Here is a 19,042-nt window from a genome sequence, read left to right on the forward strand (position 1 = left end):
AACGAGTCGGGGGTTGGGCCGCGAAGCGGCCAGGGGGCGGAGCCCCCTAGTTTTGAAAAAAATCGTACACTTAGGTATTTCAACTTGAAAAAAAACACAAAAAAAAATGAAAAAATAGTTAATCATGACTGAAAAACAACAATATTTAAAGGTCATCATTATCACTGCCTGAGTGGATGAGATCTGGAAAAAAAAAGAAAAAAATGAAATTACCTACTTAGGTATTTGATAATACTAATACTGAAATTCATTGTTAATTACATTTTTTTCAAAGTATTGATAGGTCACATGACAGTTTTTCAGAATCCGAAAAATCAATCATGACCCAATTTTAAAATTCAAAATTCGTCGAAAGTGTTCAAAATACATTTTCGTTGAAATAATTGAATTTTTAGAGAAATTTTAGCACATTTTTGGGGGTCGTGTGACACTTTTTTCAAAAATCCCAAATCACCCAATTTTGGAGTTTATAATTCGTCGAAATATTTCAGTATCTTGCAAAATTTTAACCCAATAAAACTTTTTTTCTTCTAGTTTTTGTCTTTAAAAAAACACACACATACATTCGTAAAAAGTATTTGGATTTTATGCGAAATTTTTACCCGCTTTAATGGGTAGCATGACGTTTTTTCAAAAATAGGTACCGAAAAATACGTTTTCGATTAAATTTGATAGTTTTTAAATCAGTTGTCGGGTAAGTTGGTGTTTGAAAACATTCTCTGCTCAAATATTTGGCAGTTATTGGTACCTAAACATCTAAAAGTATCATTTTTGAAACTGAAGAAATATTTTGAAATACAATGGTGCCACAGTTTTGTGACATTATTGCCAATTTCAAAAAATAAAATGAAATTCCTGGGCTTTTCTCGATTTTTTTAAAAATTGTCATTATTAATGAACAGAATATTCTTACCACTGTATCCCAGAATACTTCTGCTGTTTCAAAAATGATACATTTGGATGTTTTTGCATAATTGATGTGAAGTATCTGAGAAAAAAGTATTTCGAAAACACAAATTTACCCCAAAATAAGTGATTTGCAAATTTTCAAATCTCTCAATAGGACTTCGAAAGTGGTATTGGATTTTAATGCTCTTGAAAAGATACAAGTAGCTACTTCTGGCTTTGAAATTGCAAAACAACTCGAGACTCGAGTTATATCACAAATTAATTCGCATCAATCGAAAGCTTCATAATATTGAGCTTCGGATATTAAGTAAAAATAATAATAGCCAATATGCGACTTTACATAGTGATTTATATTTTGAAATGACCTCGAGCTCGGGGACTATTTTTGCGAAAATCTAATTTGTAACTGGTGGTAAATCTCGAGAGCTATTTGAATCAATTTTAAATTACCATCGAATTCTTTTATATACAATCGTTTACAACGTATAGGGCGAAATGGTTAAATTTCCAAGTAATTTTAATGGGTGTCTTTATCTCACGCAGCAACCAAAACCTGCAAACGATCGAAAGTATAACGTATCTATCAAAATCGTAACTGAGCCTCTAAAAAAAATGAACTGGATGAAAATTTTTCGTCGCAATAGCGGCAAAAAACGTTCACCTGAAGTCAAAGTCGAAGGCAAAGGTGAACCGTCTCGTTTACAAAACACACTAACCGCAGAGGCTGATACCAAATCGGCTGATTCGCCAAAACCAAGACAAAGAGAGGATAGCGATGGATCGGATTCTGGTTCCGGTTTCGCACCGGCAACTGGTTGGGCGAGCGAAAAAGATGCATCAACGACGAAATCTACGACAACCACAACACCAGCTGTGACACCTCGATTTGATCAAAGCATGGATGCTGAAAGTCGAGAACAAGAGACAGCTCTGCTACAAGCTTGGCGTAGAAATACCAAGCCGAGAATGTTACCGATACCGAGCGATTATCCGGATTACATGAAAGAGCAGCCCAAGCTGCCTTTTACCGAAACCGAAACTTACGTAATGCGTAAGAAATTCAACTTGAAGAGAATCGAATCGTACGGTGCGCCACCTTTTGAGATGAATAAACAATTGATACGGCCTGGACCTAAACCGAGGCTCAATAAATCGTACGAGTTACGTAGAGGTTACGTTAACAAAGAACCGATTCTATCGCAACGTTTTGAACGACACTTCGACGTTTATCGTAAAGCTCCTTTTAAAACTAGTAAATTAAAATCATCGACCAAGTAAAATACTACTTGGTTTTTGGTATCTACGTGAAAATTTAAATTAAATGGTAAATATTAAGTATAAGGAATAAACTGAGTAACTTTGATTGATGAATCAAATTTTGTTTTGGTTTGTGTATTTTTTTTTGTTCCGTTTATTCCCGGGGCTCATCGGGTTCTTCTTCTCTTGAGACTGGCCCCATGGCAACGACGTCAAAGCACTCCTCCTCTACAAATGCAGGGGGTAATTGCTGAACAAAGAAAATACCATTGATAAAAAATTTAAATTTTCACTGCCTCGGATAATTATCCTGAAAATTATCAGCAATGGAAAAATTTTCTATCTAACGATCTAAATTGTCACAAAAGAATATACTCACTAAATTTCCCGCTCCCCTCTTATGTGCCCTGGCAGCCCCCGCCAGCATTAGATAGATGCTGCCTACACCAAGACGGCCACTGATTCATCCTTTCAAATGGGTATTCAGGAGCTGCCTACAAAATATTGCACGTTTGACGTTAAGTATTTACCACCAGTGTTTCTGTAGAATTTGAACGCCGCTGCTCGATGATCTAAATGTCAGCGATGACGAGAATGAAATGAATGGTAAAAATGAAAATCAGGGGTGGTCAGGCAAACAAGACTTAAAAATAAACTTAATCAGCTAACTTTCCAATTTTGTTGCGTTCGTTTTAATTTTACATCAGTTTTTCTTTTTCTAGAGAATTGACTGTTTACATTACGCGATATTATCATTAAAGAAACGATTTACCTTTTGAGAAAATAAATTAAATTAAAAAAAAAAATGAAATGAAAATAGTCAACAGACGAAAAGAAATAAATGAATAAAAGCTGGCAGTGCCAAAGCAATAGAAACGTTAACAAAAATAAAATTGAAAAAAAATAACAACAGAAGAAGCGTAATGACTGTTTCAAATTGAGATTTCAGATGACACTTTTTATTTCTATAACAACAAATTCACATTCAAATTGTAATTTGTAATACTTGAGTAATTAATTCGATCATTTTATAAAAAGAATTCGGAAGAAGGATAAAACTAAGTAGGTAGGTACCTGATAAAAATATGTACCTAACAAGTAACAATACAATACATCAAATCAAATTAACGAGAAAAAGTATTCATTCTCTCTTGAGCTCGGCTGATGAATTCGTCCATGAGGATATCAATATTTATATTGTTTGCGATGTCCCTATGAATATGTAAAATACTCAAATGATTCAGTCTCACGAGTAGATGAGTCGTTATGAGAACTGCTAATTGATTTGATTGATAAGGTTCGACGCCCATAGATCATCGAATTATGATAGATGAGGATGACAAATGTTCAAAACTTGACAGATCGGTCGGTTACACAATCTGTGCGACAGAAATGAAAATTCAATTTTTTTTTTATTAATTGAAATTATATCAACAACTAAGTTTCAGATTGTATTCGTATTCGTATTCGTATTCGTATAACTGAAATAAATATGTATTAATTTTTAAATTTGAGGGATTTTGATTTGTTTTGAAATTAGCATACAAAAAACAGGGTTATGTTTTGAAATTTTCGCTGGCGAAAATCTTGGCTAGGTGCAAGCGCACGCTTGCAACTGGACTTCCGCCGGCCCTGGAAGGTTCTGCCTGGTATTTCTCGTGGTTTTATGCCTTTATTATCATGCGTGTTCAATTTCCAATTACCATATTCGACGAGTTGATTGTGTTACCTTTTTATCTGTATTTATGCCAAAAAAAAGTAAATATAAATAAATATGTGTTCGAGTCGAGTTTGTTCTTTTCACAAATATAATATTCGGATATGTGGTTGTAAAATGTGCTTTTAAAATTACGAGTATAAAACTTATTTTCATGGTATCATAACAAGGATAGAAATTACATATCACAGTTCTCTGTAAAAAGGTATAAAATCTTAAAAAATAGAAGAAGGATAGATGGACAGGAACAACATCTTAAAATATAATTCTCGACAAATAGTAGACGAGTTTAAACAGTAAGAGATTACACAGTAAAAAATTCAGTGAGTTGTAGTCTTGGTAAAAATAATTTAAAAAAATTAAATTCTTTGATTTGAGATATAATGGGGTAAAAAACTTTATTGTGATCAATTGCGTTTCTCCCGTAATTGATATCGTTACGGAGCACGTAAGTGTTGGTGGGTTGAGATACGCATGAGTATTATTCCTGCAAAATTGCAGTATTTGATTATACATCGTACATATTTTGGTGTAGGGAAATAAGTTGAGTTGGGATAATAGAGTAGTGAAACTGTACTTACATATCTACGATTAAAGATGAAAAATTTACACCGGGGATGAAATAAATTGGAGCTAGATCCTCAGCTAACGACCTTAAACGCTTTTTTACACTTTGAAAGCACTTTTTATTTTATTAACGTACGCAAAATCGCAATCAAAAGCTACAAGTTGTTGAAAGAAAGCTTGGAATTTGGAAAAACACTTCTTATCACCGGCAACTTTGTTGTTTATTTTGGTGAAAAAGGAGCGCCTTCGTGATTTCGAGGTAATAGTACTATGGGGCAGATTAGGCATAATGCGGATATAACAATTTATGCATTAAGTTTTTTTAAAAAAATAATTATATAATTTTTGAATTTTTGATTTAAAAAATTATAATTTTAACAACGCACAACTATACCTAAGTAAAAATAATAATAAACATTTTAATTCAATTAGTCCTTGAGAGTTTTTTTCAAAATAAATCTATTTCTGTTCTCAAAATGTTGCTTTTTCTATTTGAACGTTCTACTTAAAATACGAGTGTTAAACCATAATTGAGAAACAAAAATTAAGATAACTATAAATAAAAATAATAATGAAAACTCTGTACATAATTGATACAAAAAAATGAGATATAAAATTTCATTTCAATATAAATGTACTGAACTAGGTATTAATTTTTTTGCATTTTTTTAAGCATATCAATTTCTGCGTTTAAACGCGCTTTTTCAATTTGTATATTATTCAATTCATCTCTTGGCAAACGTTCAGAAATTCGTTTTCTGCATGTCGCAACATTTCTGAGCATGATATTTTACTGGGAGATGCTTATGGAGAAGATGAATAATTTCGCGAAAGGGACCTTAAATCGGTTGCTGTTGTAGGGAATGCAGTGAATTCAGAAATATTTGTCATGTTTTCAAGTTCTTGCGTTTCCAGGTACCAATCGCGTAGATTCTTCCACGTGATTAATATCTGCTTACATAAGTAGGTAACTTACAGAAATGTGGTCTGAGATTTGACAGGATGGCGGCTGTGTGTTTCAGTTCCATTCCACATCATTTCAATTAAAATTTACGCAATAAAAAAAATATATTAAAATTGAAAAAAAAAAATTAACAAAGGAAATTGATACTGAAAAAATATGAATTTATCATGTGGTAGCTAGTTATAATAATAACACGACAAAACACAAAACAAAAATTAATTCAAAATGGGTAGCTTAAGAAGAAAAGAAATAAGAGTACGAACGAGATGATAATTCTAAAAAAAATGAATCTAATGACGTTCTCTTTCTGTATATTTTGGGTTTGTTGCGTCGGGTCTGGTGCGTGTAGTGAATCTACCGACGTTTAGTACCGTGAAGTGAGCATTTTGTTGAACGTGGCCATGCATGAATCCGTCCATTTTCTATTGGAATAACAAAAGAGAGAAAAATATAGTCTTATGCACATTGTCATGACGTGAAAAAAATTGCATCTGAAGTAAGCAGCCCTGAAAAAACTGTAAAAAATGAAACTGGAAAGGCTACTTCTGAGAAAATTGAAGCTGAAGGTAGTGAAAAAACGACAATTTCGGAAGAAGATGTAGCTAGTAATTGTTCCTCTGATGTCTGTCTTCACGATCAATCTTTTCCATACTCCGTCTATCAGCTTTTCTTTAGTCGTCGGCATGAACATTGCCAAGTCTCCTTGTCAGTGTTATCAATGATGTTCAATTCGTAAGTGCCTTCATATAGACGACGCGAAGAATTTTTAATGAGCATTATTTCTCCAGCACTGAATTTGGATAAAAAATCTTGTTTCCATAATTTGCAGTAAATTCCTTCCGTTTTATCACATATCGTTATTTTCTGGTATTTGTTACCCGTTTCAGTTTCACTATCAGTATTATATTTACTACAATGCATACTGCTAAGATGTCCACAGTAGAATTTTTTAAAGCTCCGTTTCAATTCGCCCGAATACTCGATCCGCCGGCATATAGCTGTGTCCTGTAACTGGGAATATTATTTTTCATTATACATGCTACGAAAGTATAAGTTTTCCGCCCTCCGTGCATGCTACGAAAATGCTCCATGTTTACCCGGGTCGAAAATGAACATCTTTTAACTTTTAAAGCGCTCTGGAGGCGGAAAAAAGCATTCTACGGAAAAATGAAGTCGAGGAAAATTGTAGAGAATTAAATTTCCAATCGACATAATGTCTTCAGTTTTTTTCTAGGAGGCTTAGTAATTCGATATATTTACTATGCAAAAAAGGAGTCATACGTTCATCACTTTAACCAAAAACGGGCGTAAAACTTATTTTCGTAGCATGAATAATGAAAAATATCTTACAATGCAAGAAGCGACGTGAAGAATGTTTGGTCTCGTGCTTTAACTCACCTCGCCTTCGGCTCGGCGAGTAAAATTGCACTCGACCAAACATACTTCACTTTCGCTCCTTGTATTGTAATATACTATTACGTTTCTAGGGAGATAATCTACTACATTACCTCCCGCTCGCTAATCGCTCGGCGGACAAATTAGCGATTCTCTCCCTAAAAAACGTAAAATATTTTATGGAACTGGGGAGATAATGTGATTTTCAACCATTTTGAGTTACTTCCCTCGCTTCGCTCGGGAAATGAACCTCAAAATTCGTTGAAGATCACATTATCTCCCTAGTATACTATTACTTCGATTTCGTTAATGTGCTTTGAATCTGGAATGTCCTTTATAGAAATATTATCTGTTACTGTGGGATTTATAAAATTACTTCGATGCAATGCGACATCACAATGATTATGAACAATATTTTAAATTACTTGAGGGTAGTGCTTACCACTTGTTTCTTATATAAAGGATCCCCGAGAACTTTTTCTTTAAATTTTTCCATGTCTTCACAGCTTTTTAGGGGCAACTTTAAGATTGCCCTCATCGAGGTGAATCGGAGCTGCTTTCTTGGGCTTATTCTTTTGAAATTTTTTGAAACAGCCTTTTTCGTATTTGAACCGCGTGACTGGCATGTACACAATTATTTCACTCAAATTGTAATTCGGTAAGTTATAACTACGTCGCTAGCCGGGTCGTCTATCCCTGAGTACAGTAGTGTTATAACTACACTTTCAAGTTTTGGAGTCTAGAGAGGAATTTTTACGTGTCTGAGAGGTTGACTCACTACTGTGTCAGTCCATTCAGGAAAGTTATAGCGGATTTTTATTATGGAATTAATTGGAAAGTAAACATTGGCGTATACGCGTAATTATAAGGAAAAGTGGAGACAAATATCACGATATACACACACAACAAACAAAACAAATAAAAAATACAAGAACGTAAGTTGAATATGTGATACTTTTCCGCGTCAACGTTTTAATCTCCGTAAGATCTGAATCGCCACTGGCATCCAAACTACGTGAGGGATGAAACCCTCTGCCTCGGCTTTAATTGGAAGATTCCAATCATCTCCTGGTTTTATTTTGACTGCAAAAATTTTACATTATTAGTAATCACGTATCAGTTCAAACAATAATCTGCACTTGGTCTCTTAAATCAGAATACTGACTGTTGCGCCATTCTGTATATCTAGCTAGGTATAGGCTAAACACACCTCATTTATTCTAGCTTGTCCACAACTATAAGTAAATGTGGTACAAACGAAATTGAAAACAAATTTTAATTTTGATTGGGGAAGGGGAAAAACAGATTCAGTGACAATGAAGTTTTTACTTTTCAAGTATAAGGATTATTGCAAAGACTGAATGAATGAATTAATTGTTTATCTCTGGAGTGTTCTCACCCATAACTATTTCAGTTAGAGATGAAAATTAATCAAGTCATAAAGCTATCATAGCTGCTTGCAGTTTAGTTTTCACCACCATGATTAAAAGCAAATTATGCATGAAAACCAGACAAATCATATCAACATCGCAGATAATCAGCAAGATATACCACGTTTGAAACAGTTACCACATAAAATTAAGTAAAAAAATTTCCATTGACGAAAAATGCATAAAGTCAAATATTTTTTCAAGTACACAGGTTTGTAAAAGAAAATAATAAATAAAAATGAATATAACCGAAGCGTAAAAATACCTATATAAATATTGAATTAAAATAATGAAGCAATGACTCATGATGAATACAGAAAAATTAAAAAATAATAATAATATAGTTTTTTCGCTTGCGCAAAAACTATTAAAAAGATTCCTACGGAAATACAAGGAACAAAATTTATACTTTCAAAAATGAATTTTACATTTCTGATTAAAACTCACTTTTTATGGTACATATCACCATCCTTCTGAACAGCAGCCAATTTTTCCATCACTTGGTCAAACTTATCCGAAGATGTATTAACCTCAATAACTGAAATCTCATTCGCTGAAAACACAGACCTATTAACCAAATTAAGTGGAGACCCATCATTCGTTAGCACATCATCTAACGAAATTGAGATAATATTCCCATGGGAATATTATTGAAATTATCTGGTACTAACTGTGGGATTTCTATAATTACTTCGGATTTTTTGATGGTGGACGACAAATTTAAGTATATCTCCTATTCATTATGGAAGGATTTTTGTATGTACTATGGTTCAGCCTTGTACAGTACAAACTTCTTATTTTACCAAGGAACGCAATTTTATAAAAACACTGATAAAAATTAATTTCGGATTTCTTTTGAATTTCCATTCTAACAAGGAAGGCATTCTAGTCGATTGAAAATTTTTCGAAATCGTTTAGAAACAATTTCCAAGCTTTTTTGAACAGTTTTGAAACAATTTTAAAGCTTTTTTGAACAGTTTTGAAACCTTACGCAGATTTTCTTAATTTAAAATTCCATTAAATTTTACCTAATAAAAATACGAAACAAAATATATTTTCAATCAATTCAGCGAGTCATAAAGGTAGATATACATATAATCACCTATCTTTTTTATTTTGGGATGGGAATTGATTTTCACAAATAAACTAAAAATCAAAAAATACAAGAAGGCATTGTACGCAGTCTATGTAGCTATGTATAAATACTGTCATTAATTTTGAACGCGTGTAATACAAAAGCCAAATTTTAAAAACGTAAAAGATATATTCGAAAAGTAAGTAGATGAAAAAAGTTGCGATTTGACTGTACTTTGTTGCAATATGGCTGTAACATTATAGCAGGTCGAGGAGTTCAACAAAACAGGAAAGACGCGACACACAAAGAAGGATCCGTGTACGCCAAAGGCCAAAAAAAAATTGACCATAAATTTTTTTTTTTTTTTAATTTTTTTGAGTGCATCATTTTTTAAACTAAAATAATAATTCTGTGCTCGGGGATCGCCAAATTACTATTTTCATTCAAAAAAAATTAATGTACATGAAATTCATTGGTTATGATTACCTATGTCTTATCTATGTACATACATCATTAACAGGACTTGATGAACGATGATGAAAAGTTGTACCTAAATTAATGGACTCATATGAGTCATGTCATGATACATATTAAGTAATTAAATTTTATTCTCTTCTCAGAGTTACAATTTCAAGAAACGTATTGAATTATTGGAAAATATTAAGATCAGAAAAACTGAATTTATTCATTAAGTATATCAATTTCAGCGCTTAAACACGCTTTTTTAATTTGTACTCGTATAGTACATTGTATATTTAATTCATCTTGGCAATCGTTCAGAAATTTGTTTTCAGCATGTCGTTCGAGACGGACATTGAATTTGTTGTAGCGAATGCAGCGAATTCGGAAGTATTTGTCAAGTTTTCAAGTTCTTGTGTTTCCACGTACCTATCTGAGCAATATCTGCTTCAGTATCAATCGCGATATTATCAATGATGTTTAATTCAGAAGTGACTTCATGTACCTACAGGCGACGTGAAACATTTTTAATGTTCTCCAGCACTGAATTTGGATAAGAAATCTTGTTTCCATAATTTGCAGTCAATTCGTGCTTTTCTACGAGTATCGCATATCGTTATTTTCTGGTATTTGTTACTCTTTTCAGTTAAACTTACATTATTTACAGCAATGCATACTGCCAAAATGTCCACAGTAGAATTTTTTGTATCTGGAACGTCTTTTATTGAAATTATCTGGTACTGCGGGATTTCTATAATTGTTTCTGATTTTTTTATGGTGGAAGACGAATTCAAATGGATCTCCAATTCGTTATGGAAGGAATTTTCTACTATGGTTCCGCCTTGTACAGTACAAATTTCTTCTTATTTTACTAAGGGACGAAATTTTTTTAAAACATTGTCAAAAGCTGCAATGCGAATGTAATTTTTGTTGTCGTATAATTTGAAATAAAACATGGTTATCACTTCTTGAACACTCATTCATTCTGAGAACTATATACAACACATCGATATTAATTATTATTATGTATATGTAGGTACATATGTACAAAAGGCAATGTTGCCATATATAACTAGAAGTTTAGGGATATAACAGTTCTTTCCTTGCGTAATTAATCGAAAAGTTAATTGAATAATAGAATAAAATAGTAATTTAATTAATTTGAAATGTAATCTTTGAAGTGCCTCGGTGGTCCGCAGCGCCTTGTGGATGGCTGACATTGTCTTTGACTTTCAGAGCTTCCAATACGATACCCAATTTTTTTTCAATAAATTTACGGCATTCGTCGTTGAAATCTGCATCATCAACGCAGCTTAATGCTATATTTCAAGCTTCGTGGATTTATCATGATGAATTTCATTCGTACATATTTCATCTTTTTGAAACAATTTATAAACTTCCATCACAAAATATGCGGTTTCCGCATTTTCAACACATCCGGTACTTGCAAAATCTTCTGCTGGAATACTACGTCTAACTTTTTAAATATGCTTACACAAGTTCAGGTAAATCACACTGTCTGAACAAGTGGATTTAAATGTGTGAACAGCCTGAACACACACATGACATTCAATGCATCGCAAAATGCTTAGATCAGAAGAACGCCGGTTACTAAATTTTTCAATAATGTATTGTCGAGTTGGTTATGTGGCTGAGAACTTCCAGGAACGATCTTCAGATTCCAAGTTTTCTTCAGGATGCAATTTTTGAATCGTATCATTAGTCCAGGAAAATTAGATGAAAAAAAAGGGTCATTGGGAAAAGTGAGGTAGAAAGCTGAATTTTGGTATACAGGTCTATTTTTTGGTGCTGAACACGAATCCGATGAGTCCCCGGTCGTCCCTGGTGAGCTTTCTCCCCTATTGTGGATCTAAGCCCCCCAAAACCAGTTTTTTGCAATTTTCTCCCCCGCATTGCATTTTAGCGAAAAATGAGGTTAGACACAAGAATCTACGTCAAATTTCCGATCTAGTGACATATCAACTTTTCTTCTACCCTCAAGGGGGTTGGAACCACAACCATTCAAAAAAGGGGGGTTCCCTGAAAAATACAAAACGTCTATAGGCGCCTAAGAGGGGTGAAATGGTCCCCGACAGCGTTCGAGTTGATATTAGCATGAAAAGTGGGTACCATAGAGAAACCTCCGCGCAAAAAATTTTAGATCCACGCCCCCTCCCCTTTTTGCGGAACCCTCCTTTTTTGAAATTTCAGTATCACTTTCCTCAGCCCCATTTCAACCGATTTTGAAAATTTTTCTGGAGGTTATGTATATGCTTGATAGGTAACCCCACAAAAATTTTCAACCCCCTCCCCTCATATTTACCCCCCAAAATGGCGTTTTTTCATTTTTTTATGCCTATTAACAATCAAGATTGCGAAGTAAAATTTTGTAAACACGTTTTTTGGATGTATTTTTGGCCCCCAAACATCATATACTATATTAGAAATTTTTGCTTTGGTGCGCCGTGGTAAAAACTTGAAATAATGTATCGTAGGGGGGTGGGGGGTGAAATGGCAATTTTGAAAAAAAACAACTATCAATGAGTAGGGTATCGTTTTCATATGATTCGATACCGCTGAGCACGAATATGACCTCAGATTTTTGCTACACTCACCTACCCCTCTCCAAAGCCCCTCAGCCCCCTCAATTTTCACGATTTTCGAAATATAGTTATTTTGATGATGTTGGTGTAGTTTTCATATGATTCGACACCGCTGAGCACGAATACGACCTCCGATTTTTTGATACACTCACCTACCCCTCTCCAGAGCCCCTCAGCCCCCTCAATTTTCACGATTTTCGAAATAAAGTTATTTTGGTGATGTTGGTTTCATTGCTATGGGAAAATGACGTAAGTTCATTGTTATTGTACATAAAATTTCTCGTAGAATGAGCTACAGCACATGGCTCCCCCTCGAGGGGGGTGGACCCTTCAATTTTTTTCCACGCAGAAAACGTAACAATCTGTATGTGTACTGGACTGTATAGGTATGCGGAGCATATGTGGCATAGTAATTATTCATGATAACTGTAACTTGAGTATGTGGGTAATTCTCAGAAAAAGGTAAAATTCGTGTACATGGCAAATTTCTCAACGGTTTTAGCATGATTTTTTTTTTTTTTTATGGTCCATTCAAGAATGACCCCGCACACATTTCACACATGGTATTGAGGTTTTTAGACCCTCCTTTCATTGGTGTACATTTGATTTTATACCCCAAATGTCCTTCGACTTGGCTGTCACACATCATGTTTTTGAAAATGAATGTTATAAAGTGTCATGAACTTCATTTTTTTTTGGAAAAATTGACACATTCTCATTATCATAGAACATGAAGGTCTCTTATTGTGCAAATTGCAATTGCAATAAGTCTATAGGAAGCTCACAATTCACATTTGAAAACTGTCACACACTTTTTGCGCAAATTTTCGAGCAATTTTCAATTATTTTTGGTAGCTTCCCAATCCAACATTTTTTTCTGGCGAGTGGCTGCACTGGTTCACTGTCCTCATAAAAATGTTACCCCGCAATGTTTTTTTCAAAACCTACGCAATAGCTCGTTCTGATCGTACTTGTCTCTGAAAATATGATATTTCGCAAAATCGGTGTCCTTCGGCTTGCCTTTTTATTTACCCTGATGAACCCGCCAAAAACGATAATTGAGAAAGGGAAGTTATTCTACATGATAAGTACACATTCATTACGTGTTAAAAATCGAATAATGTCCAGTAGGTAACGCTAGAAACGAAAAAACGTTGAGATTGTCCTTCGGCTTGTCCAGCGCCCATTTGTCCTTCGACTTGGCCAAATTTCAGACAGCTGTACTTTTATCGCACTAGTCGGCATATTACACGATAATACAAGCAAAATTTTACATTTTCTCCCTCCCCACACTTCACCTCTACCCCTACCAAAAAAATAAGTCCAGATTCGAACTCTGCGGCCTGAAAAACATGAATCGACATATTACACGATAATATAAGCAAAATTTGACATTTTCCCCCTCCCCACGCCTCACCCTCCACCTCTACAAAAAAAATAACTCCAGATTCGAATTCTACGATCTTGAAAACATGTCAATCGACATATTACACATCGATGAGGGTCGAATTCTAATTATCGCCGTTTTAGGGGGGCCGGGGTCCACAGTGGGGGGGATTGAATTGAGGCCAACACTAGAAAAGGGATCTGGGACACATATACAAATGATTCCCACTTGAAATTTTCCAAAAAAATGATTTTCGTTTTTCAAAATTATGCATATCAAAATCGACCCTTTTTCTGAGAATTACCGACGTATGAGTATGTATTTTATAATTCAATGACTACTTACATAAAAAATCACAAGAAAAAAATATGGTAACGAAATACTTATAAAAAAAAGTAAAGAATGTTAATTTGTGATTCACTTAATCGTCATCATCACTAATGTCATCATCTGTGGTATAACTTTCGACGCTGGAATAGTTGTAATCGTCATTTTCTTTCGAAAATCGTGAAAAATGAGGGGGCTGAGGGACTCTGGAGAGGGGTAGGTGATTGTAGCAGAAAATCTGAGGTCATATTCGTGCTCAGCGGTATCGAATCATATGAAAACGACACCAACATCATCAAAATAAGTATATTTCGAAAATCGTGAAAATTGAGGGGGCTGAGGGGCTCTGGAGAGGGGTAGGTGAGTGTATCAAAAAATCGGAGGTCGTATTCGTGCTCAGCGGTGTCGAATCATATGAAAACGACACCAACATCATCAAAATAACTATATTTCGAAAATCGTGAAAATTGAGGGGGCTGAGGGGCTCTGGAGAGGGGTAGGTGAGTGTAGCAAAAAATCTGAGGTCATATTCGTGCTCAGCGGTATCGAATCATATGAAAACGATACCCTACTCATTGATAGTTGTTTTTTTTCAAAATTGCCATTTCACCCCCCACCCCCCTACGATACATTATTTCAAGTTTTTACCACGGCGCACCAAAGCAAAAATTTCTAATATAGTATATGATGTTTGGGGGCCAAAAATACATCCAAAAAACGTGTTTACAAAATTTTACTTCGCAATCTTGATTGTTAATAGGCATAAAAAAATGAAAAAACGCCATTTTGGGGGGTAAATATGAGGGGAGGGGGTTGAAAATTTTTGTGGGGTTACCTATCAAGCATATACATAACCTCCAGAAAAATTTTCAAAATCGGTTGAAATGGGGCTGAGGAAAGTGATACTGAAATTTCAAAAAAGGAGGGTTCCGCAAAAAGGGGAGGGGGTGTGGATCTAAAATTTTTTGCGCGGAGGTTTCTCTATGGTACCCACTTTTCATGCTAATATCAACTCGAACGCTGTCGGGGACCATTTCACCCCTCTTAGGCGCCTATAGACGTTTTGTATTTTTCAGGGAACCCCCCTTTTTTGAATGGTTGTGGTTCCAACCCCCTTGAGGGTAGAAGAAAAGTTGATATGTCACTAGATCGGAAATTTGACGTAGATTCTTGTGTCTAACCTCATTTTTCGCTAAAATGCAATGCGGGGGAGAAAATTGCAAAAAACTGGTTTTGGGGGGCTTAGATCCACAATAGGGGAGAAAGCTCACCAGGGACGACCGGGGACTCATCGGATTCGTGTTCAGCACCAAAAAATAGACCTGTATACCAAAATTCAGCTTTCTACCTCACTTTTCCCAATGGAATGTTATTTTTCCTGGACTACATCAGGAATAGTTAAACTGCGAGCATGACTTCGTTGAATTCGGCGAGTTTTATCCGTAGACTTTTTTTTTTGCAATTTTAATTATTCTCTCGTACATCATTACATCTCGAATCAAAACAAAAAAAACATCAATTGCCTGTTCCAAACGTTTACAACATACATCATTCAAATACAATACAAATATTTTATTTTACGATGAAGATTTTCTAAATGCATATTTTTATTCAAACCGAGATGCTTTCTAAAGCAAAAAGCCCAACTTTACACGTTATTGGTGTAGTGAGAAACGAAGTAATCGTAGAATCCTTTGTATTGGTTTCATCGTCATTCAATAAGTTATTGAGAAACTGCTTGAGATGATTTTCAAACGTAGGCGCATCCCTGACACACTTGGAAACGTATTAGGAACAGTAACAGATTGGGCGCGTATAACAGCAATTCCTGCGACAGAAATGCGTCCTAAAAGAAAACGAAACAAAAAAATTTTCCAACACAGAATATATCTATTAAAATTCTACATTTTTTATAAACAATTTTTAGGAGTTACCCTGCATCTCTAGAATAACTCAAAACTTTGAATATTACACTTCAATATGACGCGTTCAAATACACGTGATTTTTTGATCGATCTTGAGCTCGTTGAAAAATAAATGCTCGCCTAATAAAACGTCTTTTTGTCAGTCTTACAATAAATTGCTTCTGTCAAAGACACCGCAGCATTTGTTGCATGACGAATGACGATATATTATGATCTAGGTACTAACTTTTTTCTGCATTATGCTTTACTCCGTAATAAACTATACTGTAGTAGAACTACATATTAATTTGCATCTACATAGTACATACAAAGGTTGGTAAATAAGATGATTTCGATTTCAGGATCACATCATCATTTTGGTATCTTGGGTAACGTGTTTGAAAGGTTGGATACTTCGAAGTGATTGACCAAGGTTCAAATATGGAAAGAAATGATGTCCCGGTGTTTTTCGCATCGCCTTTGTCGCTGCAAGAACTCGTCTCCAGGAAGGTTGCGTTGTGTTTGTGGTTTGAGAAATTTCGCAATACTGCTTCAGAATGTGCACGCTGGCCGTATTTCGATGTCTTTGATATGCTGGTCTTCTCTGAAGTTACCATCGACGTCCCATTTCCGATCAAACGAATGATCGAATCAGGTTTCGATCCGGTCATCATAGAATTGCTTCATTGGCTGAAAAACTCGAATAGGGTTTTATATCATATGGAAATAAATGATATTTACACTCGTTTAGATCTAGTCGCTTTTGGAGGCAATGGAACCATCCATTTTAGAGGCACAATCGCGAACTTCCTCAATGATTCTTCTTTGAGCGATCTAGTCAGATTCAAAATAGCTTGCGTCTTCTGCTTTGAAGAGCAAATTGATGCTTTGTGGCCAATTGTTTGCGATGAACCTGAACTTAACATTGACGACATGTACTTCCATAACGATTTCATGTTGTTTTATTGGATCGCTCGAAAGAAACAGGATAAATTATCCGAAATGCTTGTGCCAGAACGTGGAGGCATCGATCACAACAAAGATATCGTCACAAAATTCTCCAGTTGTACTGAATCGCCTGAACGTGGAGTGCCTGATCATAAAAGCATAGATTATCTCAAAGATATAATCGGAAGATGTTACGGGTGTAACTTATGGTTGGCTATGGAGTATTTCATGAAACTTCTAGATCCAGTAGTGCAGCTAAAAATGGTTGACGACATATTCTCATCTTATAGCGATCCCGTGTGCACCGTTCATTTGCTTCCTTCTCTCGATGCGCATCTGCAACGACGTATTCTGAATAAATTATTATGCAAAGTTGTGATCGATATGGCGCGTACGTTTACACGAGCTGAGTACGCGACTCAAGCCTGGCTTTTCATTAAAGATCTTATCGGTAAAGATAAATTTTCTCGAATGATCAATACCATAATCGACTTGAACTGTCAATTGCCATTTGAATTCATCCAGAAAGATGAATTGCTCGCATGTATTTGGTCTAGTGCATCAATTCATTTGAAAGACGTGAGTGATACCCTGTTGAATTCTGTTGTGTCTACACTTGTAATAGATTTCATAGGACGAATCAGTTTTTTAGCGGCCGTTCTGTCGAGTGCTGAAATTCCTATTCGGTTAAACTTTTGGAACCAAAATTGGCCCAAACTTATCAGCAGCGTGTCACAGGCCCAATTCGAAGAATTAATGAAGGTGTGCTTGGTAGAGCAGACTTCTATCGATGATTTCGAAAGGCGTTTGAAGAACGAACCCGGTTTTCAAGAATTTTACTGAACTTTATTTCCAAGCGATGTTTCATATTAAAAAGTATTCTACCTGGTTGATCACTTTTATTCGGACAAAAAATAAGTTATTGATGCGTAGATATTAAAAAATGAGATTATGGAACATATGTATACATGTTTCAAAATATTAATAAAGGAAAACTAGGGAGCTGCTGCTCCGCAGCCCTAACCCTCGGCTCGCGCCACCCGAAAAAAATTAAAAATATTTCCACTGAAAATTCAAAATTGTCAAAAAACGCTCGATGATTTCCCCCAGTGAAAATTCCCTTCATCCGAGTAGAAATCCCTGAACCTAAAAACCCTGGGATCCTTGCGCTCCAGCCAAGCTCACAATGGAAAATGTTATACCTACAGATGTTCATGATGTTTTTATTTTTCCCTTTTGTTTCAAGTTTTTGTTCATAGAATTTTCATTTTTCATTTGGGGGTTATTAGGATGACATTTTTTGTGATTTTCGATAATTTTAAGGTCTTTTTTGTTTTCAGTTTTATTTTTGCATTTTTCCTTGTTTTCAGTTTTATTTTTGCATTTTTCCTTGTTTTCAGTTTTATTTTTGCATTTTTCCTTGTTTTCAGTTTCTAATTCAATTTTAGATTTTTTTTTGTTTAGATGATTGTCTTTCAGTTTTCTTTGTTTGTTTTCACTTTAGGCATCATTTTCATTTTTTTCTTGTTTTCATTTTTCATTTTCAATTTTTTGTTTTCAGTTTTATTTTTGGATTTTTTCTTGTTTTTGGTTTTTGATTCAATTTTATTTTTTTTCTTGTTTTGATGTCTTTCAATTTTCGTTGCTAATTGTTTTCACTGCTACATATTATCATAATTTCTTCTTTTTATTCATCAATTTTCAACATTTATTCTTTTTCGTTCCTTTTTTATATAGGTATTTTATTGTTTATTGTAATGTATTTGATTAATTCCCATAATTTATCTGTTTTCCTTTTTTATTGTTTTTTTTACTCATTTTTCATTTTTTCATCTATTTGACATAATTTATTTTCTATTCTTTTTCAACCATATTTGTTTTATTTCACTTTAAAACAGTCTTCCTTGGGGGGGGGGGGGCTAATTTTTCTCATTTTTAATGTCAATTTTCAAATATTTTAATTTTCTCCATTTCATTTTTTATTTTTTTTCATCGATTTAGTTTGTTTCTAAAGTGTTGAGTATGTTTTTGTGTCTAAAATTTCTTTTCTTACCATTTTGTTTCCTAGTTTTAGTTTCAATTTGTTTTGATTTCTATAAT

General features: G+C 34.5%; 2 protein-coding genes across 2 annotated transcripts in view; both read left to right on the plus strand.

The window, feature by feature from the left end:
- LOC135843470 (uncharacterized) overlaps window positions 1-18,411 on the plus strand; it is a 39,334-nt gene extending 20,923 nt beyond the window's left edge. Inside the window, exon 2 of the mRNA XM_065361382.1 lies at window positions 16,357-18,411. Within this exon, the coding sequence (XP_065217454.1) occupies window positions 16,436-17,785 (1,350 nt within the window). The 5' untranslated portion in view covers window positions 16,357-16,435 and the 3' untranslated portion in view covers window positions 17,786-18,411. The remainder of the gene's footprint in view (window positions 1-16,356) is intronic.
- The window catches only part of LOC135843469 (uncharacterized), a 56,591-nt gene that overhangs the window by 18,572 nt on the left and 18,977 nt on the right, over window positions 1-19,042 (plus strand). The gene's annotated exons all lie outside the window — the stretch shown is intronic.

This window comes from Planococcus citri, chromosome 4 (assembly GCF_950023065.1).
Source record: "Planococcus citri chromosome 4, ihPlaCitr1.1, whole genome shotgun sequence".
Lineage (NCBI taxonomy): Eukaryota > Metazoa > Arthropoda > Insecta > Hemiptera > Pseudococcidae > Planococcus > Planococcus citri.